Genomic DNA, 20,311 nt, shown 5'->3' with positions numbered 1-20,311 from the left:
CGCCCGCTGCTGGAATGCGCATGCGCACTGCGAACGGGGCGGGGCTAGGGGGCTCGGAGCGCCGCACTCTCACGGGGACCCGGGTTCGGGGCTGGGCGGGGGAGTGTAGAGCGGACGTTTTCCCTCTGCACAGAGCGCTTAGCGCCGGGTCACCGCGCCTCTGCCACCGCGAAGGGTTCCGCTCCACAGATAACGCCCCGGAGCCATCCTGACCTCGCTTTCTTTTTCTGCAAACTCAGTGGTTCTTGTAATAAAACAACATGTTTTCAACCCAAGTGGCAGAAAGAGGTTGAATGATAGTGTTAAGCAGAGATACAAGACTCTCGTGTGCGTCGCGCAGTCCCGTCAGAGCCCCCTGCACATAACAAACGCTGAAATGAGCCCCGTTCCCACGAACTCGCTGCTGTAGCTCGGGTTCGCGCCGCCTTTGGGGGTTTATTTCCAAATTCAGCCGGAGCTGTTGCGTGTGTGAGGCGACCGGCAGCCACAAAGCACTCGGAACAAAGACATCTCAGCCTTAGGACAAACCCCCGCAGCTCGAACCTTCCCCTCGCTCATCCGCGGGGCCCCACGGCCGCTCCGCCGCCGCCGCCGCCTCCTCGGGCCGACCCGAGCGGGCGGGCGGTTTCCACCCGGACGCGTTGTGCCGCGCACGGCGCCATGGAGGCTGCCGGGGCCTGAGCGCAGCGCCGCCATGTTCTGCAAAGCGTTCCGCGTCAGGGCCAGCACCGCCATCAAGGGCTCCGAGCGGTGAGTGCCGGCGCGGGGCGAGCGAGCGGTGCGGGGCCGGGTCCCGGTCCCGGTCCCGGGGCGGCGGAGGAGGAGGGCAGAGCTGCGGGGAGGGAGCGCGGGGCACATCGGGTTTCTTCCCTGCTTCCTCCCAACGTGCGGCTGTTTCCCATGCAAGCCGTGGTATAGATCATCAGCAGTGAAAAAGTGGGAGTCTCGTAGCCACCGAAGCCATAAATACTGATGGAGGAGTTGTTTTTATCGTTACAGGAGAAAGCTGCGAGCTGATGTCGCGGCCGCTTTCCCGAATCTTAGTGCTGAGCAGCTGGCAGAGTTTATTCCTAACAAGGAAGAGCTTAATGTCATCAAGATATGCACTCACAAAGGGGAGGCCGTCACCGTTTACACGAACGGCAGGAACCCAATCCTATTTGAGACTGAAAAAGCTCTGTATCCCACAGGTATGGGCAGTGGAGTGGAGAAATCCTCCCTTTTTACTCACTGGAAACCAGAGTTTTCCCCCAAGACTTCCTTGTGTTAAGTGCTTACACATCTCCCGTCTCCATTGCACTTCATCTGCACAATGTATTGTGTTTGTTCTGCCGACATCGATGTGAAACCCATTGAGATTTTTTGCAAAAGGCAAATGGAGGCTCTGAGGGGTTAGGAACCAGGAGACGAGTCGATTGGGTCACTGGTTAGCATCCCGGCCTCTTCTCCCTCATTTGTTCACCTGGTAAAAGGTCAGCAAGTATCACATCCACTTCCAGGCAGCCCTGGAATTAGGTAACAAACTGCTCTGATGGATATTCTGTGTCTTTGTTTTTCCCTTATTATCCAGAAATTCTTCCCTGTTGGAGTAGCAGGTCAGCTCAAAGTGTCCTTGGTTGATGGAAGATAATTCAGAGAGTCATCTTTATCCTTATAATAATTCACAGAATCTTGAATTAAGTAGCAAGCTGTTCATCGCAATATTTTCTAATTATTGTAGGATTGTTCTGGCTTCAGATTTCTTCAGAGGAGTTTTTAATTGCCGTTAGTCTGGTGCTGCTTAGTCTTGAAGATGACAGCAGCAGCGGCTAGCGTTTTTTAATGATACATCTTTACATTTCCTTCTGTTTTGTCACAGTGTACACTTTGTGGGTCTACCCGGATCTTCTCCCTGCTTTTTCAACATGGCCCCCTGTGCTGCAGAAGCTAGCAGGAGGAGCAGGTAAGAGGACCAGAACTTTGTCACATCCCGTTGCAGATGGGAGTTGCCTTCAGGGCTTTCTGGTGTTACTTTCCCAGTGGGAGAAACGTACCCGAAACCATGAGAAAGTATAAAGAATACTAAGGCACAAAGTAATTCACCTTAGTCTCCAAAAAGGGAAAATAAATCAGCAGCAGATAAGTTTGTGAATGAAATGAAGTAGCTTAAGCTGTTTAAATGCAGTAATCTGTTCCATTTGAGAGTCTCGGATTTGGAAATGCCTTTTCAGGGTGTAAAGTTGATCAGTGACTTTGAACTGGGACACTGAACAGCTTGTGTCACTGTTCTGTTTGTTTTTTTTTAACTTTCCTTGGGCAGCTGACTTCATGTGCTGCCACTCTGGGTCCCGTCAGCTCAGAGATGAGCTTGCTTATCCCGTGGAAAGTGAGTTTGTGCTGGAACCTGCAGTTCTAATCACTGTCGAGTAAATAGTGGATTGCAGGTGGGGTTGGATTTGAATTGTTGGAATACTGGCTCTACCAGCTACACACGGATCAAGACGAACAAGAAATGAGTCTATTTTCTGGCATCTGCTTTGGATGCAGTTCAGACTCGTGAGAGCCAGGCCTTTATAAACCTGAAACAGCAGAACGGCTCAACCAGAAAAAGATTGAATTCCAGCCATTGCAGCTTTAATCTATAAATGGAAGTGTACGTGTAGAAATAGATGCCTTTTTTCCATTACACACTGTCTAGAGAAGCAGTCAAGTCCCTCTGTTCACTGCTGTTGGGGAAATAAAGTGTATAAGTGCGTAGCTATGATAAACATCTGAGCAAGCTTTGTAGTTGACTTGTAGTGACCTAGTTTCTGGGGGAAGAAAGTCTTGTTAACGGGAGAAGAACATTAAAGAGGGCTGCAGGTCATTCATCTCCCATGGCAACCAGGCTATTGCTGGGTATGATCCAAAGATAAGAAAGTGGCCACCGAGACAATGGCCAGCAAAGGCAGAGAGCAAAGATAGAACCCTGACATAGAAATGGGAGGAAAGGCATGAGACTGTCCAGCACTGCAGACATGGAGGGACAGAGCAGACTTGAGGAAGCAATCAGTCACAAAGAGAAGGAAGGCAGTGCTATTCATGGTATCTGTTCCTTGAATTCAAAGGTCTTGCTGCCTCTGCTTATTTACATGATACACACACTACCCTAACCCTTGTCACGTTACAGTTTTTGCGTGATTTCTGTCCCTAGAGACGTGGAGCCTTGTTTGCGATTGCAGAGTTCATTCTGGGTTTGCTGAAAGTCGTGGTGACAGTGAATGGGAGGAAAAATACCGTTGGCCTCTCAGCATGCACATTCAATCTAAGACGCTGAGAAAAAAGTGAGATGCCTTCAAATCAAACCAGAGCAGATGATTTTAATGTAATTTGGTGAAGTCATGAGGCCATACCTGAGGCACGGACCACATTTTTACTCACATGCCAGTCTATTCATCCCAGGCATGGAAAGCAGAACAAAGCACACAGCAAGGTCCACTTGTTTCTGTCCAGATTAGCAAGGAGGTGGTGAAGGCTACTTCCTCCTGCTGAGGAGAGTTCACAGCTGAGTGCAGCTATTGTCAGATCAGGATGGCTGGGTCATCCATGGCAAATTTTAGCAAAGAGAGCTTCTGCCTTGGGACAGGGCAGAATAAATGGGTGGGTTTGCATGTATCAGCTCGTTCTTTACGTTTTCCTTTTCATTAGCAAAGAGTAACGCTATCTAGGCTGGGAGCTCATTCCTTTTTGTTAAAGACTACCTTCTTTGGGCTGGGCAAGGCAAGGGGCTGAGCACATATAGCTCTTCTGCTGTTTTTTGGGATGTGCACACCAAATTGGATCCCATATTCAACAGGGTGGTAGCAAGAAGTGCTAACTTCCTTGGGGGAAACAGAGAATGATGTTTTTTTTGGCACGTACTCAGCGATTAGCAGCTTTGTGTTTTTGCTGAGTAACAGGAGGGGTGGGGGTGGAGGAGGTAGCGGCTGGATCTTTCATTGAGAAATGGATGCTTTGTTGTTGTCCTCAGATCTGATGCTGCCAGGAGTTGTAGTGCCATCTTCTGGCTTCCCACAAGTGGAGCGGGGCACGCTCTGTGCCATCACCCTCCTGGGAAACAGGTACAGAGGGCTCTTCATTCCCATCTTTTCTTAGAAACTTAGCGCTGAAAGGAAAACTATTTTGAACATGGAAACTCTGGGGCTTTTCAGGGAATAGAAGCAGAATTATTCTCACGCATTCGATGCACTGTCGACCTAAACAGCGGAAAATTCAGCACTAAAGAGTGCAGTTACATTTCTAGGTTGGGATATGTTTGAGCTTGGGTGGAAAGCTATGCAAATTTGTTCTCTTGGAGCTGGGGCCTGGTGGATTTCCTTTGAAACAGCAGTTTTTAATGTAAGATTATAATCTACACAGTTGTCTTTTTGTCTGTGTGAAAACTCAGAAGGAGGGAGCAGCACTAAAGCTGAATTTCTCCCCCTCCACCCAGGGCTCCTTTTAGTAGAGCCTGTACTCCTTGTGCTTCCTTAAAGGGAAGAACACATCAATGCCCACCTGTCACTGCAGTAGCACAACTGCACGTATCCTTGGGATTCTTTGAAAGACCTTACATACCACAGAGATGGGACGAAACCCCCAAACGCCTGGGTGCTTGGAAAAGCAGTCTGTAAAGATCAAGGACATTGTAAAACAATCCCAGTATATCACAACAGCAGTGTTCTTTTGTTCAAGTAGCACAGTGTGTTTGTGCTGTCCCGCCGTAATGTTGCTGTGTTTCCCCAGAGCTCCTGTAGCAGTTGCAGCTGCTGCTATGTCCACCGCAGAGATGCTGGCTGCTGGCATGAAAGGGAAGGGCTTTGCTGTGTTGCATACTTACATGGATCATCTCTGGTGAGTGTATCTCCAGGCATCATGTAGGACGTGTGACAAGCCTTACTAAAATCAAAACCCGTGTCCCAGTAAGCTGGATCATTCATTGTTTGCATACAGCTTAGATATGACCTCTGTTAAGGCTTTAGCTGTGCTGCCTGTCTTTGATGACCACACTCTTCTGACAGAAGCAGTTGTCTCTCCTGAGGTCTATCCAGTATATGCATGTTGGAAGTGTCTGTACAGAAAATAATTCACCTGATTCAGTTCCTTAAACGTGAGTGCAGTTACTGAGGAAATGAAGCTGGAATAGCTGTTACTCTAGTTTCAGAACGTCTTCCTGCTCTAGAAAGACTTTGAATCGTTTTTGCATTAAAAATGTCACCTATGCCAGCCTGAACCAAATAAATGGGTTGCTCTGCATTTGGATTCAAAGAGTCTGCTCAGTTTAAAATAAAGATTCGTGGTGGAGCACAGATGTTTTTTGAGGGAAGCGAGTTGGAGATCAATCTTAGAGTTTAAGATCCATGCAACTCCCCATCCCTTTTATCAGGGGAACATTTATTAATGTTATTATCCTATGGGTTTCCAAGCATTAAACAGAAAGCTACGTAATGCTTTTTCTTCCTTTTATAGGGAATATGGTGACAAATCTTGTCCTCCTACCTTAGCTCCCTTGCCAGCAGATCCTGCTGAAAAGGAGAACGCTGAAAATGAGGAAGAGGTGGAGGGGAAAAAGCTTGGCAACAGCATCTCCACTGACACACTGCAGCACGTGGACATCGGTGATTTGAGCCTGAAGGAGCAAAACAGTTGTGCAGTAGTGATGGGAAAGGAGGAGCTCAACAGAACTGCAGAAACAGCTGAAGATCACAGTACAGAGGCTCAGCAGGATGCAGGGGACAGCAGGACACCACAAGGTACTGTTGCATACAAATAGATCCAAACTGAGCACCTATTTGCTGAAGCTGGTACCCGTGATCTAGGTTGCTGTGCATTCTAGACAGCACAGCGTGACTCCAGGGATAGAGGGAGTTCTGTGGTCTGAAAGTACTGAGTATTATGCTATAAGGGAGAGACTGCTCACTGCATGCTTGTCCTTTTCTTCCCTGCAGAGCAAATGGATGCGTTATTTAATCAGTGCTTTTTTCATGCTTTAAAATGCAAAGTCAAGAAGTCAGATCTCCCTCTGCTCACCAGCACGTTTCTACGCAGCCATATGTTCTCATGCTGGTATGTGGTAAGAAGAATGTCTTTGGGTTTGCAAGAAAGAGTGGGATATTTGGGGTGAAGTTCTTGACTCAAAAGTGAAATTCAGTCCTTATCTAAGGTTATCTAAGATTATGCTTCTTACATTAAAGTATTTGTATGACTGAAACCAAGGTATGCATTTAATAGCTAACTGGAGTTGACTTACAATTGTTTCAAGATTTCTTGATCACTTAAGTGGCTCTTTGCTTCCCCATAGGAGCATCAGTGCTAGTTTAATTGATCATGTTCTATCTGTTACCTTTCTGTCAGTTGCCTTGTTTGAAGTAATTCTGGGTGGAGCTCATATTTTTGCTGTTAAGAGAATTTCAGCATCAAGTAGCAAGCTTTACAAAGAAATGAAGGGTGCCTATAACTAAAGAACTTTTTAAATAATCCATTTATAGCCCTGCTGGACAGCAACTGGACATAAAGAAGTCAAGCTATAAGAAGGTGAGATTTTTCCTGTATTGTTTATGTTACTTGAAATAGGAAGTGGAAGGAGATAAAAATGTTGAGCTCAAAATCATTGAAGTGTTACTAAAACAGATAGAAAAGTCCTGTAGGCTGTTCCTAAAAGCCAGGTTCTTTTACTCACATCTGTGCTCCTGAGAGATTGAGGGAAGAAAATTATTGTCCTGAAAGCAGGAGCACTGATCTTCTTTGAACATATCTAATGCTATCCGGGAGCTTGTACCGTGATAGCTGATAAAGGTTCTGATCCTGCTGGACATTGCAATTACCTTCAAGAAGAGCTCATTCCTTTTCTGAAGCTATTAATGAACAAAGATGAAGAGAATGGAGATGACAGGCAAGGACAAAGCATGTTGCCAAAGATGTCCCAGCAGTCCATGTGACACATAGTGTGATTTGGCCAAGGTCACAGAGCAAACAGGTGGCAGACCTCCAAAAGGAACATTTGCTTATTCTGTTTTAGAGCATGGTACAGGCATGCTCTATTCTTCAGCCATCGCTGTGTTTAGAGAAGCAAAGGGCTACAGTGTTGGCTTCCCCCAAACCCCCAACAAGTTTTTCTGATTTAGCAAGTAATTGGGGGGCAGTCAGGAATACAAACAGGGGTTTAAAACGCTGAGCTCCACATTTCTGACTGTTGTTTTTGCAGTTTTCTAAATTCCTGCAAAGTATGCAGCGCCAGAAGATCTTGCAAGTGAAGGAGCTGACCAAAGGCGTGGAGAGCATCGTGGAGGTGGACTGGAAGCATCCGGAGTACGTAGCATACTGCAGTCCTGAAAGTGGTGATAGATGATTCTGCTCCTTCTTTCCAAGGGCTATCTCCAGCTCTGTTACCTATTATAACCTCTGTTAGCAGTCACTAAAAAGCACATTCCTTTGACAGTGTGTCTTGATCATTTGTATGGTATTTTTTTTTCGTGGGAAGGGAAGAAAGCTTTATATCCATCAGGCAGTTTTCTAGCTATTTAACACTGAGTCTGACGGTGTGACTGTTTTATGCCTTTCCCATTTAATCAGGTCCCCCCAGTCCCATCTGTTTGCTGGGACATCTCTTTGTTCAGCTTTGAAGTGAACTTACCTGTCTAAAAAATAACTGCAGTGAGAAGATGACACTGCTGCTGTGCAAACGCCCATGGAACTACAGCCTTAAAATGTCATCTAGGATCAAATCAGCCACTTTGCAAAATTAGCAGCCAAAGCTAGAATCTTAAAAAACAGAAAAACTGCTTTGTTTTCCATTACACGTTGATGTGCACAAATACCCTTCTAATTGCTCATTACCTGGTTATCAGCGCTTCCATTATCTTTCTAAGGATTAATAGTTACCTCATATCAAGAACCAGATTCCTTCCTTTTGCATATCAGCACATTAGCTCTCTCTTGGAATTTCCCAGTGGGCCTGAGGTCTGCTGTTATGTAACATCTCCATGGCAACTAATGGGCTGGAGAATATTTTGGTAGATACAGGCATATCTTCTCTTCTGCATTTGGAAAGAAGTAGAATTACTTTGACTTTTTGCACTAACTTTTCTCTCATCATATTTAGCCTTGTCATTGGGAGGCACAGGCACGCTCAAGCTCAGTTTGCCAAGTTCTCTTACTTGCAAGCACAGACATCGTTGTTAGAAGTTTCAGCCTCTTTCATTCCCACCCAATGATTTTATTCCCCAGCATTAAAGCATTTGCAGTACCCGAAGGATTTTCTCCAGCCTCTGCTGCCCAAGACAGCAAGAGTGAGGACAGAGAACAAGCGTACCGTGCTCCTGAAATCATACCACTCTATGGAGTCTCAGCAAAAATGGTCCCGCTCTTTCAGGAATCTGGACACAGGTGAGCACTGGAAAAATGCAACAAAACCATTGCTGGGTCAAGAGATAGGCTAACAAACTTGTGCTGCTACCATTTTGTTGGCTTTCAAGTAATCAAGTTTTCTTTCTGTTTAGAAAAGGAAGCATCCTCTCAAGCAGCGAGGTGAGAAACATCATCATTAACTACGTGAAGACTAACGAGTTGGTTGATGAGACAAACAAAAAGTAAGCATTCAGAAAAACCGTCCTACCTTGCTTCCACAGGAGATGCTGAATGTCAAGCAAAAAGTGAACTTGTTTTCTCCTAATGCATGTTTTCCTTCTACAGCTTTGTAAAAGTGAATGCCATTCTGTGTGACTGCCTGCTGGATAAATCAGAACAGGATGAAATCTCACACCTTAAGTGGGACGACCTCCTGAGCAGGTGACTGTTTTTCCAGTGTACTGTTTCAGTGTTACACAAAGCTATCATGTACAAATCAAAGCCCCATGTCACTGGAGTTACTGGAGTTCTAATTTCCTCCTGATGATACAGAAAATATCCAGAGACCTTCACTTGAATCATATCCCATTCTTCACCCTTTAACCACCATCTGTCATTAACTGATGTTGCTTTTTGTTTACATGCTGACTATCAGGGAAAGATTTCTAAATAAATAGTGCCTGATTCTCTGTGCAATCTGTATGTGCATATCTATGAAGCTGTTGTTTGCAGCAGATAACTGAATGTGCCCTTTTTAGGCAGTGGAAGTCATCCTGCCCTTTAAGTTCAAAGTCCTTCTTGGCCCTGCGGTTCTAGACTTGATATGTAGTCTCAAAGACCTGTGATAGGCTGCAGCAGAAAAAACACAGTTAGCATCAGTCTTGCTGTATGGTGCAGACTAATTGGATCTATGAACTTGTTCAGGTGCCTCGAGCGTCTGCAGCCCTTACACCAGGTGACATTTTTTGGACAAGAACCTATTGTGAGGAAAGGAAACATCGAGCCCATTGACATAACCACTGCACAGAGATCATCAAATAAGAAGGTAAAAGGAGAAATAAAGAGATGGGGTATGAGTGAGCCCCGATTCTGAGGGCAGCTTTGGCAGCTTGATTTTCTGGGATGAACGGGACGTAATTTACTAATACTGACAGTAGTAATGTTTGCAATCATTGCTAAAATCTTCAGGTGACAATTATCAAGAACCTCGAGCTGTACGGTCTAGACCCACAGCGTGTGGCCAATATTCTACAGCAGAAAGTACAGGCCAGCACCACCATCACCCCAGTGCCTGGAGCAAAAGACAGAGTTCAGGTCCAGATCCAAGGCAACCAAATCCATCATCTGGCCAAGATGCTGCTAGGTAGGTCTGGTCTGGAACTGGGCTTGGACCAGTTATAGCAAGATACGAATTTTAGTTCATTTAATTTAACTTTTACCTAAAGTGAACTCTTCTTTATGTTGCAGAAGAATACCAGCTACCTCGGAAATATATTCAAGGCCTTGAGAAGGCTCCAAAGCTCGGCCGGAAAAAGTAGGAGAAAAATCTATTGTAACAATTAATCAGCTCTCATTATTTATAGAAATGTCCCGCCAGCAGATCAAGGTTACGTACAGGCCCTATTCATTCAAAGCCCTGCATTTCTACATGATCTGGGATTATCCCAAGTAAAAATACTGCTCTAACTGATCATTTTTCATAAAAATAAAAAGCTGAAAAAAAAAACGAGCTTTATCCTTTTCCATATATTTTCTACAAGTTTGCCCAGTTGTCCCATTTTTCTGGCTGTACTGCCTCGCAGCTCATCTGTCATTCCTACTTTCCATCTTTCAAACCAAAGCATTGTAATAGAACCTAGGCCAGAATGTTAGCAAAGTACTCCAGCACAGCACGCTAGAACGTTCCAGCACGACGTGCCACAGAGCATTTATGTAGAGAAAAACCATTGGGTTTAGATTTCATCCCTTTAAACACTTCCAGGTACTCCTAATAAGACATTTCAGCGTGGAGAATGAACTCTATCGGCTGCATTCTTATGGTTTATAAACGTAAATACATTTTTATGCATAACATCAACCGCAGCTTATGAGAGGTAGTGGTTCTGTCAAAGCCATCTAAAGACAAAGACAGTTAATGGAACACTTGGTTTCTCAGATGTAGGTGTTCTGTACTGCTTTAGCTGAAGCTTAGACTTCAAATTCAGTTCTGCAAGGTCTCTTGTATCTTGCCTTTAGACTCAATGCAAGAAAACACCATGGGAGGGCGCCAGGAAAATAAGTTAAGAGATTGATTTTATTATTATTTTTTTTTAATTACTGACAGTTTTATTGTCGTTGTCTTTTACACTGTCTGCATATGAATAAGTAGTTTCAGAACCTTCAAAAAAAAAAAAAGCTGGAAGTGAGACATTTTTTAAAAATGCCATAGAATTACTAGGGAGTAATAAAAATAAATTACAGCATCGCAAAAAATGCGTTTCACTTTGCCATAGAAGCTTTGCTATTCCATTCTGTACACGTTATTTTACATGTTTTACAAGGGGCACGAGAAATCAACTCACACGAAGGAGGCAACGCAACACATTAACCAAAGGCACTGCCAACAGCACGTAGCGCTTAAGGAAGGGGCCCAGTGTGCCTGTCCTACACACGAGATCAACTGACTCTTGAGAATCTGAGTTTCCATATCTACCACTTCCAATGCCCCATGTCTTGAAAAAATAGAAAGGAAAGAGCCCTCCCTTTGCAGGAGGTTTTCAGCAGCATTCACGGTAGTTGCATAAGAAGCCATGCCTTCTACAGAATGTCAAAGACATGCTGGGTTCCAGGAAGGGAAGGGGAGACAGTCACCAGAACTCTCGTAGAAAACAACAGCAGCCAGGAAACGAAAAATAATCTTTAGAACTTATAGCCAGAAAGATAAGGGGTTTGAAAGCAAGCAGCTGGGTCTCGTTTCTCAGAACCAGTGGCAGTTTCTACCGCGTTCTTACACTTGGCTGAACAGAAGCATTTACACAGTGCTTTCAAGACTCAAAGCAGTGGATAAATGTTATTTAAATTACTTCACAAGTGCATAGCGAAGTAATAAGTATTTCTCTAAACGGGCCAACAGCCCCGGAGCATGAAAATTGCTGCTCTCTTTGGGCTGCTGCCACATCGTTAAGGGTCATCTGGGTAGAGAATACAGTACAGCTGGGAGGCCCTTCCTGCACCGCGTGCCAGCGGCTGGAGCCCCGCTTGCAAACCCATTTACACCACTGAGTAAGGCAAGAGCTGGCACTAAGCTTGCACCAAGTGGCGTTAATACAAAGCGAGGGGCTTTAAGTGATGCAGGTACTCTCATCCCTTTATAAACAAACATACTCAAGTATAAATCTGGGGTGAGGTGGGGGGGGAAAAAGCAGCCAAGCAGTCACCTTGCAGAAAGAAACAACAGTTCCTGTTCTCCGGACAAAAGCAGCCTGCAGGGACCTGGGGAGCAGGGCCAAGGCCTTGACACAAGCCCCTTCCAACCTCCTCCTTAGCCCAAACCTAAAGTTTTCACACTTAAGGGAAAAAAAAAAAAGGCACTGAGGTAAATTTTAGACTCTTCCAAGTTGTCTCCATCATCTGTTCCCTCATAACCTGCTCCTTCCCTTCCCACTTCACATGGGTGGGATCGCAACAGCGAGCTCAGACACACTCAGCTCACCAAGTCACTGGGAGAGCATTGCTCGTGCTCCATCCAAATCCAGCTAGTTCTCACGTTCCCTTTTCACCTGTGTTGCTGTGTCCTCTGTGAACAGAGGGCAGATGGAACCTGGCTGCGTGCAGTGCGCTCAGTACAAAGTGCTGAAAGTAAACGTGGGGAAAATCGCCTCGGGGGTTGGCGTTCCCATAGCATCCCTTGCACCAGGAAGGGAGAAAAAGAGATGGGAGAGCAGCACACGGAGTGGTCAGCAAGAGGAGGCGTGCTGCAAGAGGAAAGCATCTGAGGTTTGTGGTTCCCTTACTCACCCCGGTGCTAAGGATCTCCTGCACAGACATTCTGCTCCTGGCACCCCCTCCACAACCCAGCCTGGGTTGGAGCTCCTCTCCCTGCTGCCAGACCCCTACACAGCTCCAAGTGGCTCTGATGGGTGGAAGAGGGATTTGAGCTTCGCTGCAATCATCTGCTGGCTGTGTATTGCTCAAGGTTCTGTACAGAACCACCATCCCATGCCCCCATCTTCATGCTTGGCTCTTAAAACATAGGTCCCGATTCCTTTAGAATAGAAAACTCGTAACGTACAGGCTAACTCAGCTAAGCATCGTGGATATTTGCTTGAATTCAAGTCTGTTTTCAGAATTAATTAGAATCAAAACAAGTGACTTTTTCCTGGAACGAACATCACTACGGTTCAGTAATACTCACTGCAAGACTGCCGGGGTGCTGCAGCTGCCGTGACTCCACATTGCCCCAGCCACCTTAGCCTCGAACAAGTCTGTCTGGCATGGGTTACAGCTGCAGCACCTACGTGGGTCGGTGCACCGACCTCCCCCGTGCTATCGGCTGCTTCCTGCGCTCTGCTCAAGAAAGGAGAACTCGGCCACACGCAACCCAACTGCAGAACCTCAGCGAGAGCGAGCGAGCTGCTGGGAGGAGCGCGAGCAGCTCAGGGGCTCAGCCAGCTCTTCCCGCTGGGTTCGGCATTCCCCACACCAAGCTGCTCCACCTGACAGCACACGCCAGCAGCTGGGTTGCTGTGGGCAGCTCCGGAGCAGGTGTCCCCTTCTTTGGCTGGCTCTGGTCCTGGGGTATGAGGTTTCAGAAGAAGGAAACGCAACGGGGCCGTTTCATGGGCGCTGTGTCCTTAGTGGAGGGATGAAGTGGGAGGGTGACCCCCAGAAGGTGTCCTGAGAAGCGTCTTTTTTTCATTTTAAAAACAACACGTAGCTTAGTCTGACTCGCAGTGCGCCCTGAGGGTTAGCTGGGTTTGTCTCCGGCCTCTTTCAAGCTCTGCTGCAGTCTCTGTTTGAACGTCTCGTACTTCCTTTTCACTTGCTGGATTTTGTCCTTCTCTTCTTTGTCCAGGATCATTAAGAAGTTCTGCAGCTCTGGGATGGAGAACGCGTCCCACTGCGGGAACAGCAAAGCAGAGGCAAAGTGAGCACACGTAATTCACCCTATGGCTTTGCTAGCTTTTTCCTGACTCTGTAAAGGAACCACGTAAGACATCTAAACGTGACCTGATCTGCAGGAAGCTTCACCTCCAAGCATTGCTGTGAGAGCACCAGGACAAGGGGCCACGACACGAAGGACCAGCCCAGTCCTGAGCCCATGCAATTACAGATCCAGCAGAAATCTTTGCTGGGATGAATGAAAGCTGCCACCAATATCTGAACGGGTCCTAGTGGGGAGCACTGCTGTGGCATGAAGCTGGGTTCATCACCTGGGCATCCCAGGCTTCTATTTAAACTCCTGGATTACTTACTGCAGCATTTAGCTAAATCTGATTACTGAGGGTTAACTCTGGGACAGAGCTGTGTGGCTCTGTCAATAGATCGCAGGTTTTATTTTTAAATCGGTGTAATTTAGAAGCAACAAAACGACCCAAAGATGTTTTGTCAAAGCAAGGTTCGAGCAGTCCATTCAGCTGATAACTTTGGGGAATCACACAGCATTTTAGGTAGTTAAAAAAAAAAAAAAACAGAGGGGGAGAAGCCTGGCTCACGTGCTGCAGCCCCTGCTGGGAATCTGTGGGTCCATCCCATTGCCAAGCAATGCAAACCAAAGCAAGGAGCCCCACACGTACCTCCACCTCCCCGGTCTCGTTCTCCTTCAGCACAAAGCTGAGCACGTCGGTGTCGGGGCCGGCCAGCAGCCGCAGGTACAGGGGGAACTCGGTGAGGGGCAGCTTCTGCAGGAGGACTGGGGGGGGGGATAGGAGACAGCACCGTGAGCCCCACAGAGCCCAGAGGGAGGCCCAGCGGGGTGGGGGGGGGCAATGGGAGAGATCTGGGCTGCTCAGGGTCATAGTCAAGGCACTGAGCAGCTATCAGAGATCTGTGTTGGGTCTTAACACCAGCGTGGGGAGCGACTGAAGGAACTGGGATGGGAGGGCCGGGTTGGATATCAGGGAAAATTGCTTCTCCAAAGGAGTGGTGACGCAGTGGCATGGCTGCCCAGGGAGCGGGGGAGTCACCGTCCCAGGGGGTGTTCAAGGAACACAGAGATGTGGCACTGAGGGATGTGGCCAGCAGGGACAGCGGGATGGGTTGGGCTTGGGGATCTCCCAACCCATGGGGTTCTAGGAACTCACCTTGCCCATCCTTCCGCATCTCCTTGAAGAGCGCGAACTTCTGGGGGTTATCCACCACCATGAACTTCTTCAGCAGCCCCTGGATCACCTCGCTCACCGTGGTCGTGCTGCTGATGTGCAGCTGCTTGACGGCGTCCAGTGGCAGGTAGAAGGACGTCCTCCTGTCCGTGGTGTCCGCCAGGTTCACCTCCTTGAGGGCATCGTAGATGGACTGGGGCCGGATCCCCGCCGGCACCGTCACCGGGCGCCGCAGCTTCAGGTGCACCTTGATGAAGCCGGTGTAGGTCCCATCGTCGCTCTGCACAATGACACAGGGTGGTGGGTGGGTGACAGCTTTGGGGCTTCTAGCCACGGTGCAAGCAGCAACTAGTAATTTAGGATTAGTCACCGCTCATTTCCTTCTGTTCCTTCCACTCGTGGTGACTCATCTCCTCCTAGCGCTGCGCTATCTCCTCTTATTCTACATCAACGCTGCTACAAGTCAGCTATGGAAACTCTCACACATTGCATTTAAATGAGGGTTTTAAAGCTCTGGGAACCCCTCATGCTCAGTGTTTTTAACCCCCCTGTGGTACAGGATTTTCACTGCTCCGTGCAATAATTCATAACTCGAGATCAGCCTGTTTGAAATTGTTCTGATTTTTACTATTTTAAATTAACTTGAAGTTGACTTTCAGATGTTAGCAAGCAGCAGGAGCTTACGTAGCTGCTGCTCTTGGAAGCTCTATAATTTAACTTGGCACTTCACGAAGCCTTTCCCACTGCTCTGTGAGAGCACCCGAAGTTTGCACCTTCGTGGTACCTTGCTTTGTAAAACAGATTCTCCTTTTCACTGCGCATCCTCTTGGCTTTGCTCACAGGTGGGAACAAGCCTCAATCCAATCCCACCCCGTCTGCTGATAGCAAGTGGCTCTCAGCTATCGCTGGCCAGAGCTTATGGGCGAGCACTCCCAGCAGAGATGAACACAAGAGCAACACCTACCAGCTTCATCAACAGGCAGTTTGTAACTTTTGCATTGTATTTTTCAATCTTCTGTTTGATCTCCTCAACGGTTGGAGGCTCAGGTTTTTCTTCTACCGCTTTCGTTACATTCTGGAAGGAAAGGAGACTGCGTCAGTGGGTTTGTTCTGGGGGTAATGCTGTGTCCAGACAGCTCTGTCTTGCTGGGCAATGCAGCAGAACGCTGCACAAGCTCGGGGAGGAGCTGCTCCAGGACACGCTCTGCTGAGTGCAGCACAAGCATAGGAAAGCCCCTCCGGAGCGTGCTCCTCTGGCACTGCAGAGATGCATCTTGAAATAAAGAATATTCCAGCTAAAAGTAGAGATTTCAACGCTCCGTGCGGGAGAGCAGAATTTCTCTAAAGGTGACAAAGCGTGAAAAACAAATTAAGAGAAGGGCTGTGTAGTGAAGGCCCAGAGCTCCAGGCAGAGCTGCTGCAATGCACAACGCCGTGTGCGGAGCCGGGGCTGACCCCGTGGCTGCTGCTGTTTGCTGTCACTTGGGGGAACCTCATCTCAGGAGGCAAAGTGGGGCTCACAGAGCCCCGGGAACATGCTGCTGCAGATGGTTCTCTGCAGTGACGGGGTTTGCAGCAGCGGGCTCATCAAGATCCTGAGCAGCGCTCCCACCTTCCATATGCCGAGCGTTAGACACCGGCTGCAAAGGCCCACGGACCCCCCCAGGAAGGAAATGTCAGGATGCAATCCCACGCGTGGAGCAGTCCAACACATGGAGCCCAGGCATGTGCAAGCACTGCAAGAACACGGAATCCAAAAACGCTCTGTTCCAAAACCCCGCTGCGAGGACAGAAAGGATGCTCCAGCACATCCAGGCAGGCGTGTTGCATTCCCACCCCAAGGTGCAGACCCCACGGGGCTCCAGTCTCCAGGTGCCAGTGCTTCATGCCCTGGGGACACAGAGGGGACAGAAGCCTGTGGCTTGAAGCTGAAGCTGCACAACATCTTCTGCCTGCTGCGTGGGCTGCCTCCGAAGTTGGCACGAAGGGATGAGCTATGGAGGCTGATAGGGCTCAGAGCGAGAAGGGCAACCTCCACAGGGAAAACAAGAAAGGGTGGAAAAAGTAACTCCAGGAGCAAAGCCCTGCACTTCTCAGCCCCAGTTCTGGGATCTGGGTGGCTTTACCTCCCAGGTGCAAATGCAGAAGGAAGCCAGCATCCATCAGACGAGCACACCAGCACACCGTGAGCAACGTCACCCCAGGCTAGCCATGGCTTTTCCTTCAGGAGGAGAATCAAGCACCGGACAAAGGAGAGCTCTGGTCACAATCTGGCAAGACAGCTCCAGCCGTGGGACTTGGAGAGCCCCAGATTCATTCAAGCCATTCCTCAAGGCAGATGTCTCAACTTCTGCTCGAGGCTGACAAACAGTGTGAGACCTCTGGAAGCACCGACCTGCAGCACTAACCCAACGGAACAACACTGACGTTGTCTTACACTCTCCTTCTTGTTCGCTGCCTAACAAACCAAAAGCAAAGCTTGGCTGCGGTATTCAAGAGCTGCACACCAACACCCCTTTATCACACTGGCAATCTCAGCTCCACAGCCTGCCATAAGACACATGCTACACTGCAATCTACCAACTGCAATAGGTCTTAAATGGATGCACAGAGGTGCAGCCCTCCACCTGCAGCAGACAGGTGCTGCCCTGGCCCTGCTGCAGCCTCACCACACACAGACCACATGCGTGCTGCACTGCTTCTGTGGCACAAACCCTGCCCAGTGCAGACCAGCACCCTCCAAACGTGCACAGCAAAAGCAAATAGATCCACTCAGCCTGCCCCTGCAATTTGCAGTGAAAGTTCTCACTTGCACTGCAGCAGCTTGGAACACAGAGCAACTCCTGCAAGCGCTGTGATGCTGGAAGGGAGGCTGCAACGTGCCATGCTGCACCAATGCTGCAGCAAAACACTGCTGGGAAGAGGCTCTCTCTTCGCCTCACTGTCATCATGGGAGTGATGCTCTGCCCACACACCCTCCTCCTGTGCACGCTGAGCACGCGGTGGGACCCAGCCTGGAAGAAGCCACACTGCTCCTTGCACCGAGCAGCACGGCGAGATCAGCCGTGCATTGCTCTTCATGAATCTGCCCTCAGCTCTGGTTTTGCAGTTTCTGCTGCGGAATTCACAGTTATGGCTGAAGGAAGAGAAACAGAAGCTACGAAGCATCAACCGTTGCCACATTTCCTGTTGTACGGGGGGACAGGATGAAACGAGCTGCAAACAGAAGCAGCTCACGGTAACAACCCGGGGGTCACTGCTGAGCCCATGGGGCCAGGACAGGGCCACGCAGGGAGGAAAGGACCCCAAACCCCTTGCACCCCCACGGCGCAGCACGGTGTGGGATGCAGGGCCACGTAGAACAGAGGTGAGCCCACATCCTCCTGCCACGCAGCACGCGGGCTCCTCCTCTAACCAGCATTGCTCCTCGGTTGTAAGAAATGGGTGAGCTCGTGACAGACTGCTATGGGGGGTGGGGGGGGGCAAAGCCCTCGGGCCATTGTGACTGTGGTGACACGCTCTCAAAAGAGAGATCTGGAGCCAACAAAGAACCGCTCTGCCTCGGTGACCGATTTCTGTATTTATCCATTTGCAAAGATGCTGGGGGAGAGGTGCTCCACTTCCAGCTGAAGAGCATCCTTCCCACAGCCTCATGCAGAAACCAAACCCAAGCGAAAGCCCCTCCTAAGATCAGCAGCCCTGCACCGTGCTGGACCTCGCTGCTGGTGCTGTTCTGGGGGGCAGCACCCCAACCCCATCGCTCTCCTCCCTCGCAGCTCCCCAGGGCACGGCAGATAAGATCTGCACATTTCGCCGCCTTCAAGAAGCTCAGACGAGGCCCTGCTGTTTACTGTGGGGCTCAGAGGAAAAGGCAGAAGACACAAAGCAGCGCGTCTCCAGAGATGGGGGAAAAGCCTCGCGGTGCGTTCAGAGAGGTTAGCGGCAAGCGGTGGGCTCGGCGTGCTGATTGCCATGGAGACTTCACTTGGAAACCACTGTTCCGCCACTTCTGCTTTTAACTTTAGTTAAAAATAAACAGGATGTTCCCGACACCAGCAGCTCCTGATGCCACCTGGAGGGAAAAGAGAGGGGGCAGAGGGATGCAGGACCCACGGGAGATGCCCCCGGTGCACGCATCCTTGTGGGGCCAGCTCCCTGCCGAGCCAAGGTGCAACCCCACCTCCTGCACCCGTGACCCTCGCACACTGCGAGCCCCACTCCTTTCCTCCACCAAAGACCTGCACGCAGCTTCCACCCCCAGCTGGAAAAAAAAGCTGGGGGCCACCTCCCCACACATTGCGCAGCCACGCTGCTCGGGCAGCCGCTGTTGCATGTTTTCATGCGCAGGAGCTATTTCCTCCACGTAACACCACAGCCCCAGCAGGCTCCATCTTCTCCAGCAACCACCAAATCAGCCCCCAGCAGAGGAGCTCAGCCACAAGGCACCGCAGCACCTGAGCATCCCTGTGCAGGGAGAGCCCCAGTACGCAGGTAGGGCCAGGCTGGACGAGCTGCAGTGCCCGAGCGCAGTGAGAACCAGCGCTGCACCATCGCTGATACCGTAATCTCGTACACCTCCTACACAAATGAATCATCAGATGACATTTAAGAAGCAGCAGTACATGTCGGTAATCATAGCGAGAGGGAGCTGGTGGCGGACGGGAAGATCCCGTGTTAAACCCAAGGGAAAATTTCTTCCAAAAAAAAAAAAGATATATATATATTGTTCTTTGCAACGTTACCCGGATGGAGTGCCCTGCAGAGATCACAGCCTGGGTCACCGGGAGAGCAACCCCTGCCCTGTGCTGCAGAAATGGAACCTCACAGCACCTGCTGGGGGCTGGAAGCCATCAGCCTCAGGCATGCCCATGCAGCACGGCCGTGAGCAGTGCAGTGCCGCTGATTTCAGTGTCCCCAGGCTCTCCTGGAGCCCAGTCAGTGCCCTCCCCAACACTGTTCTCCCTCCCTCCCTCCCCAACCTCAAACCCTCAGCACTTCACGGTTTTTCCTGAGTAAAAAACCCCACTTCCGCAGCAGCTTCTGCTCTCCTTCTGCTTTTCTGCTCAGTACTGGTTGGGGCAAAGTTTACAGCAGGCATGGTTTGTTGGTTTTGTTTCTTTTCTTTTTAAAAACTAAACACTTGAGCATGAGGCAGCTCTGTGCGTGCTCTGCGTTACTGAAGTCACAGCAATCTGACCCTGCGGTGACACTGCCCAGGCAGCGCTCTCCTCAAGGGCAGGCACGCAGCACCTACACAGCCAGGAAAGAACCAGGTCCATCCCTGCAACCACCACTTTGCAGATGAATTTGGACCCGGAACTTCCCCATCTCACTGCCAGCCCAACAGGTGCAGTTTGCACCATGGCCCAGACTTTTTTGGGGCCAAACCACAGGACTCTGGCTGGGATCCTGACCCACAAAACGCAGCTGCCAGGCTCGCGAGGCTGCTGCCTGCCCCCTGTAAAGCCAAAAAACACAACGAACCCACAACATCTGGGGTCGGTTCCTCCTCTGCAGACCCTCCAGGAAGGAGGCAAGGCAGTACGGAAAGGCTGAGAAATCCTGCAGCAGAGCAAAGCCCTGCAGCGAGCCTGCAGGAGGCAGGCAGGGCCCCCTGCGCCGCACAGCGAGCAAATTTCGGCAGCACCTGCAGCCAAACGTGCGCAGAC

General features: G+C 49.3%; 2 protein-coding genes across 3 annotated transcripts in view; one reads left to right on the top strand and one right to left on the bottom strand.

The window, feature by feature from the left end:
- Nucleotides 107–10,090, top strand: EIF2D (eukaryotic translation initiation factor 2D). The gene is made up of 15 exons (XM_021377038.1): nucleotides 107–750; nucleotides 1,000–1,190; nucleotides 1,859–1,942; nucleotides 3,989–4,079; nucleotides 4,744–4,851; nucleotides 5,467–5,750; nucleotides 5,946–6,063; nucleotides 6,486–6,531; nucleotides 7,202–7,305; nucleotides 8,224–8,382; nucleotides 8,496–8,585; nucleotides 8,689–8,784; nucleotides 9,268–9,388; nucleotides 9,532–9,706; nucleotides 9,811–10,090. The coding sequence occupies exons 1-15, from the start codon at nucleotides 695–697 to the stop codon at nucleotides 9,879–9,881; spliced, it is 1,794 nt and encodes a 597-aa protein (XP_021232713.1). The 5' UTR covers nucleotides 107–694; the 3' UTR covers nucleotides 9,882–10,090.
- Nucleotides 12,356–20,311, bottom strand: part of RASSF5 (Ras association domain family member 5) — an 11,342-nt gene continuing 3,386 nt past the window's right edge. For both annotated transcript variants that reach the window (XM_021377040.1, XM_021377041.1), the window contains exons 2-5: nucleotides 15,607–15,717; nucleotides 14,625–14,922; nucleotides 14,118–14,233; nucleotides 12,356–13,441 (exon numbers count right to left, since the gene is read on the bottom strand). In XM_021377040.1, the coding sequence (XP_021232715.1) occupies nucleotides 13,289–13,441; nucleotides 14,118–14,233; nucleotides 14,625–14,922; nucleotides 15,607–15,717 (678 nt within the window). In that variant the 3' untranslated portion in view covers nucleotides 12,356–13,288. The remainder of the gene's footprint in view (nucleotides 13,442–14,117; nucleotides 14,234–14,624; nucleotides 14,923–15,606; nucleotides 15,718–20,311) is intronic.

The sequence above is a fragment of the Numida meleagris genome, chromosome 25 (assembly GCF_002078875.1).
Source record: "Numida meleagris isolate 19003 breed g44 Domestic line chromosome 25, NumMel1.0, whole genome shotgun sequence".
NCBI lineage: Eukaryota > Metazoa > Chordata > Aves > Galliformes > Numididae > Numida > Numida meleagris.
This window is presented reverse-complemented; position numbering and strand designations above follow the sequence as displayed.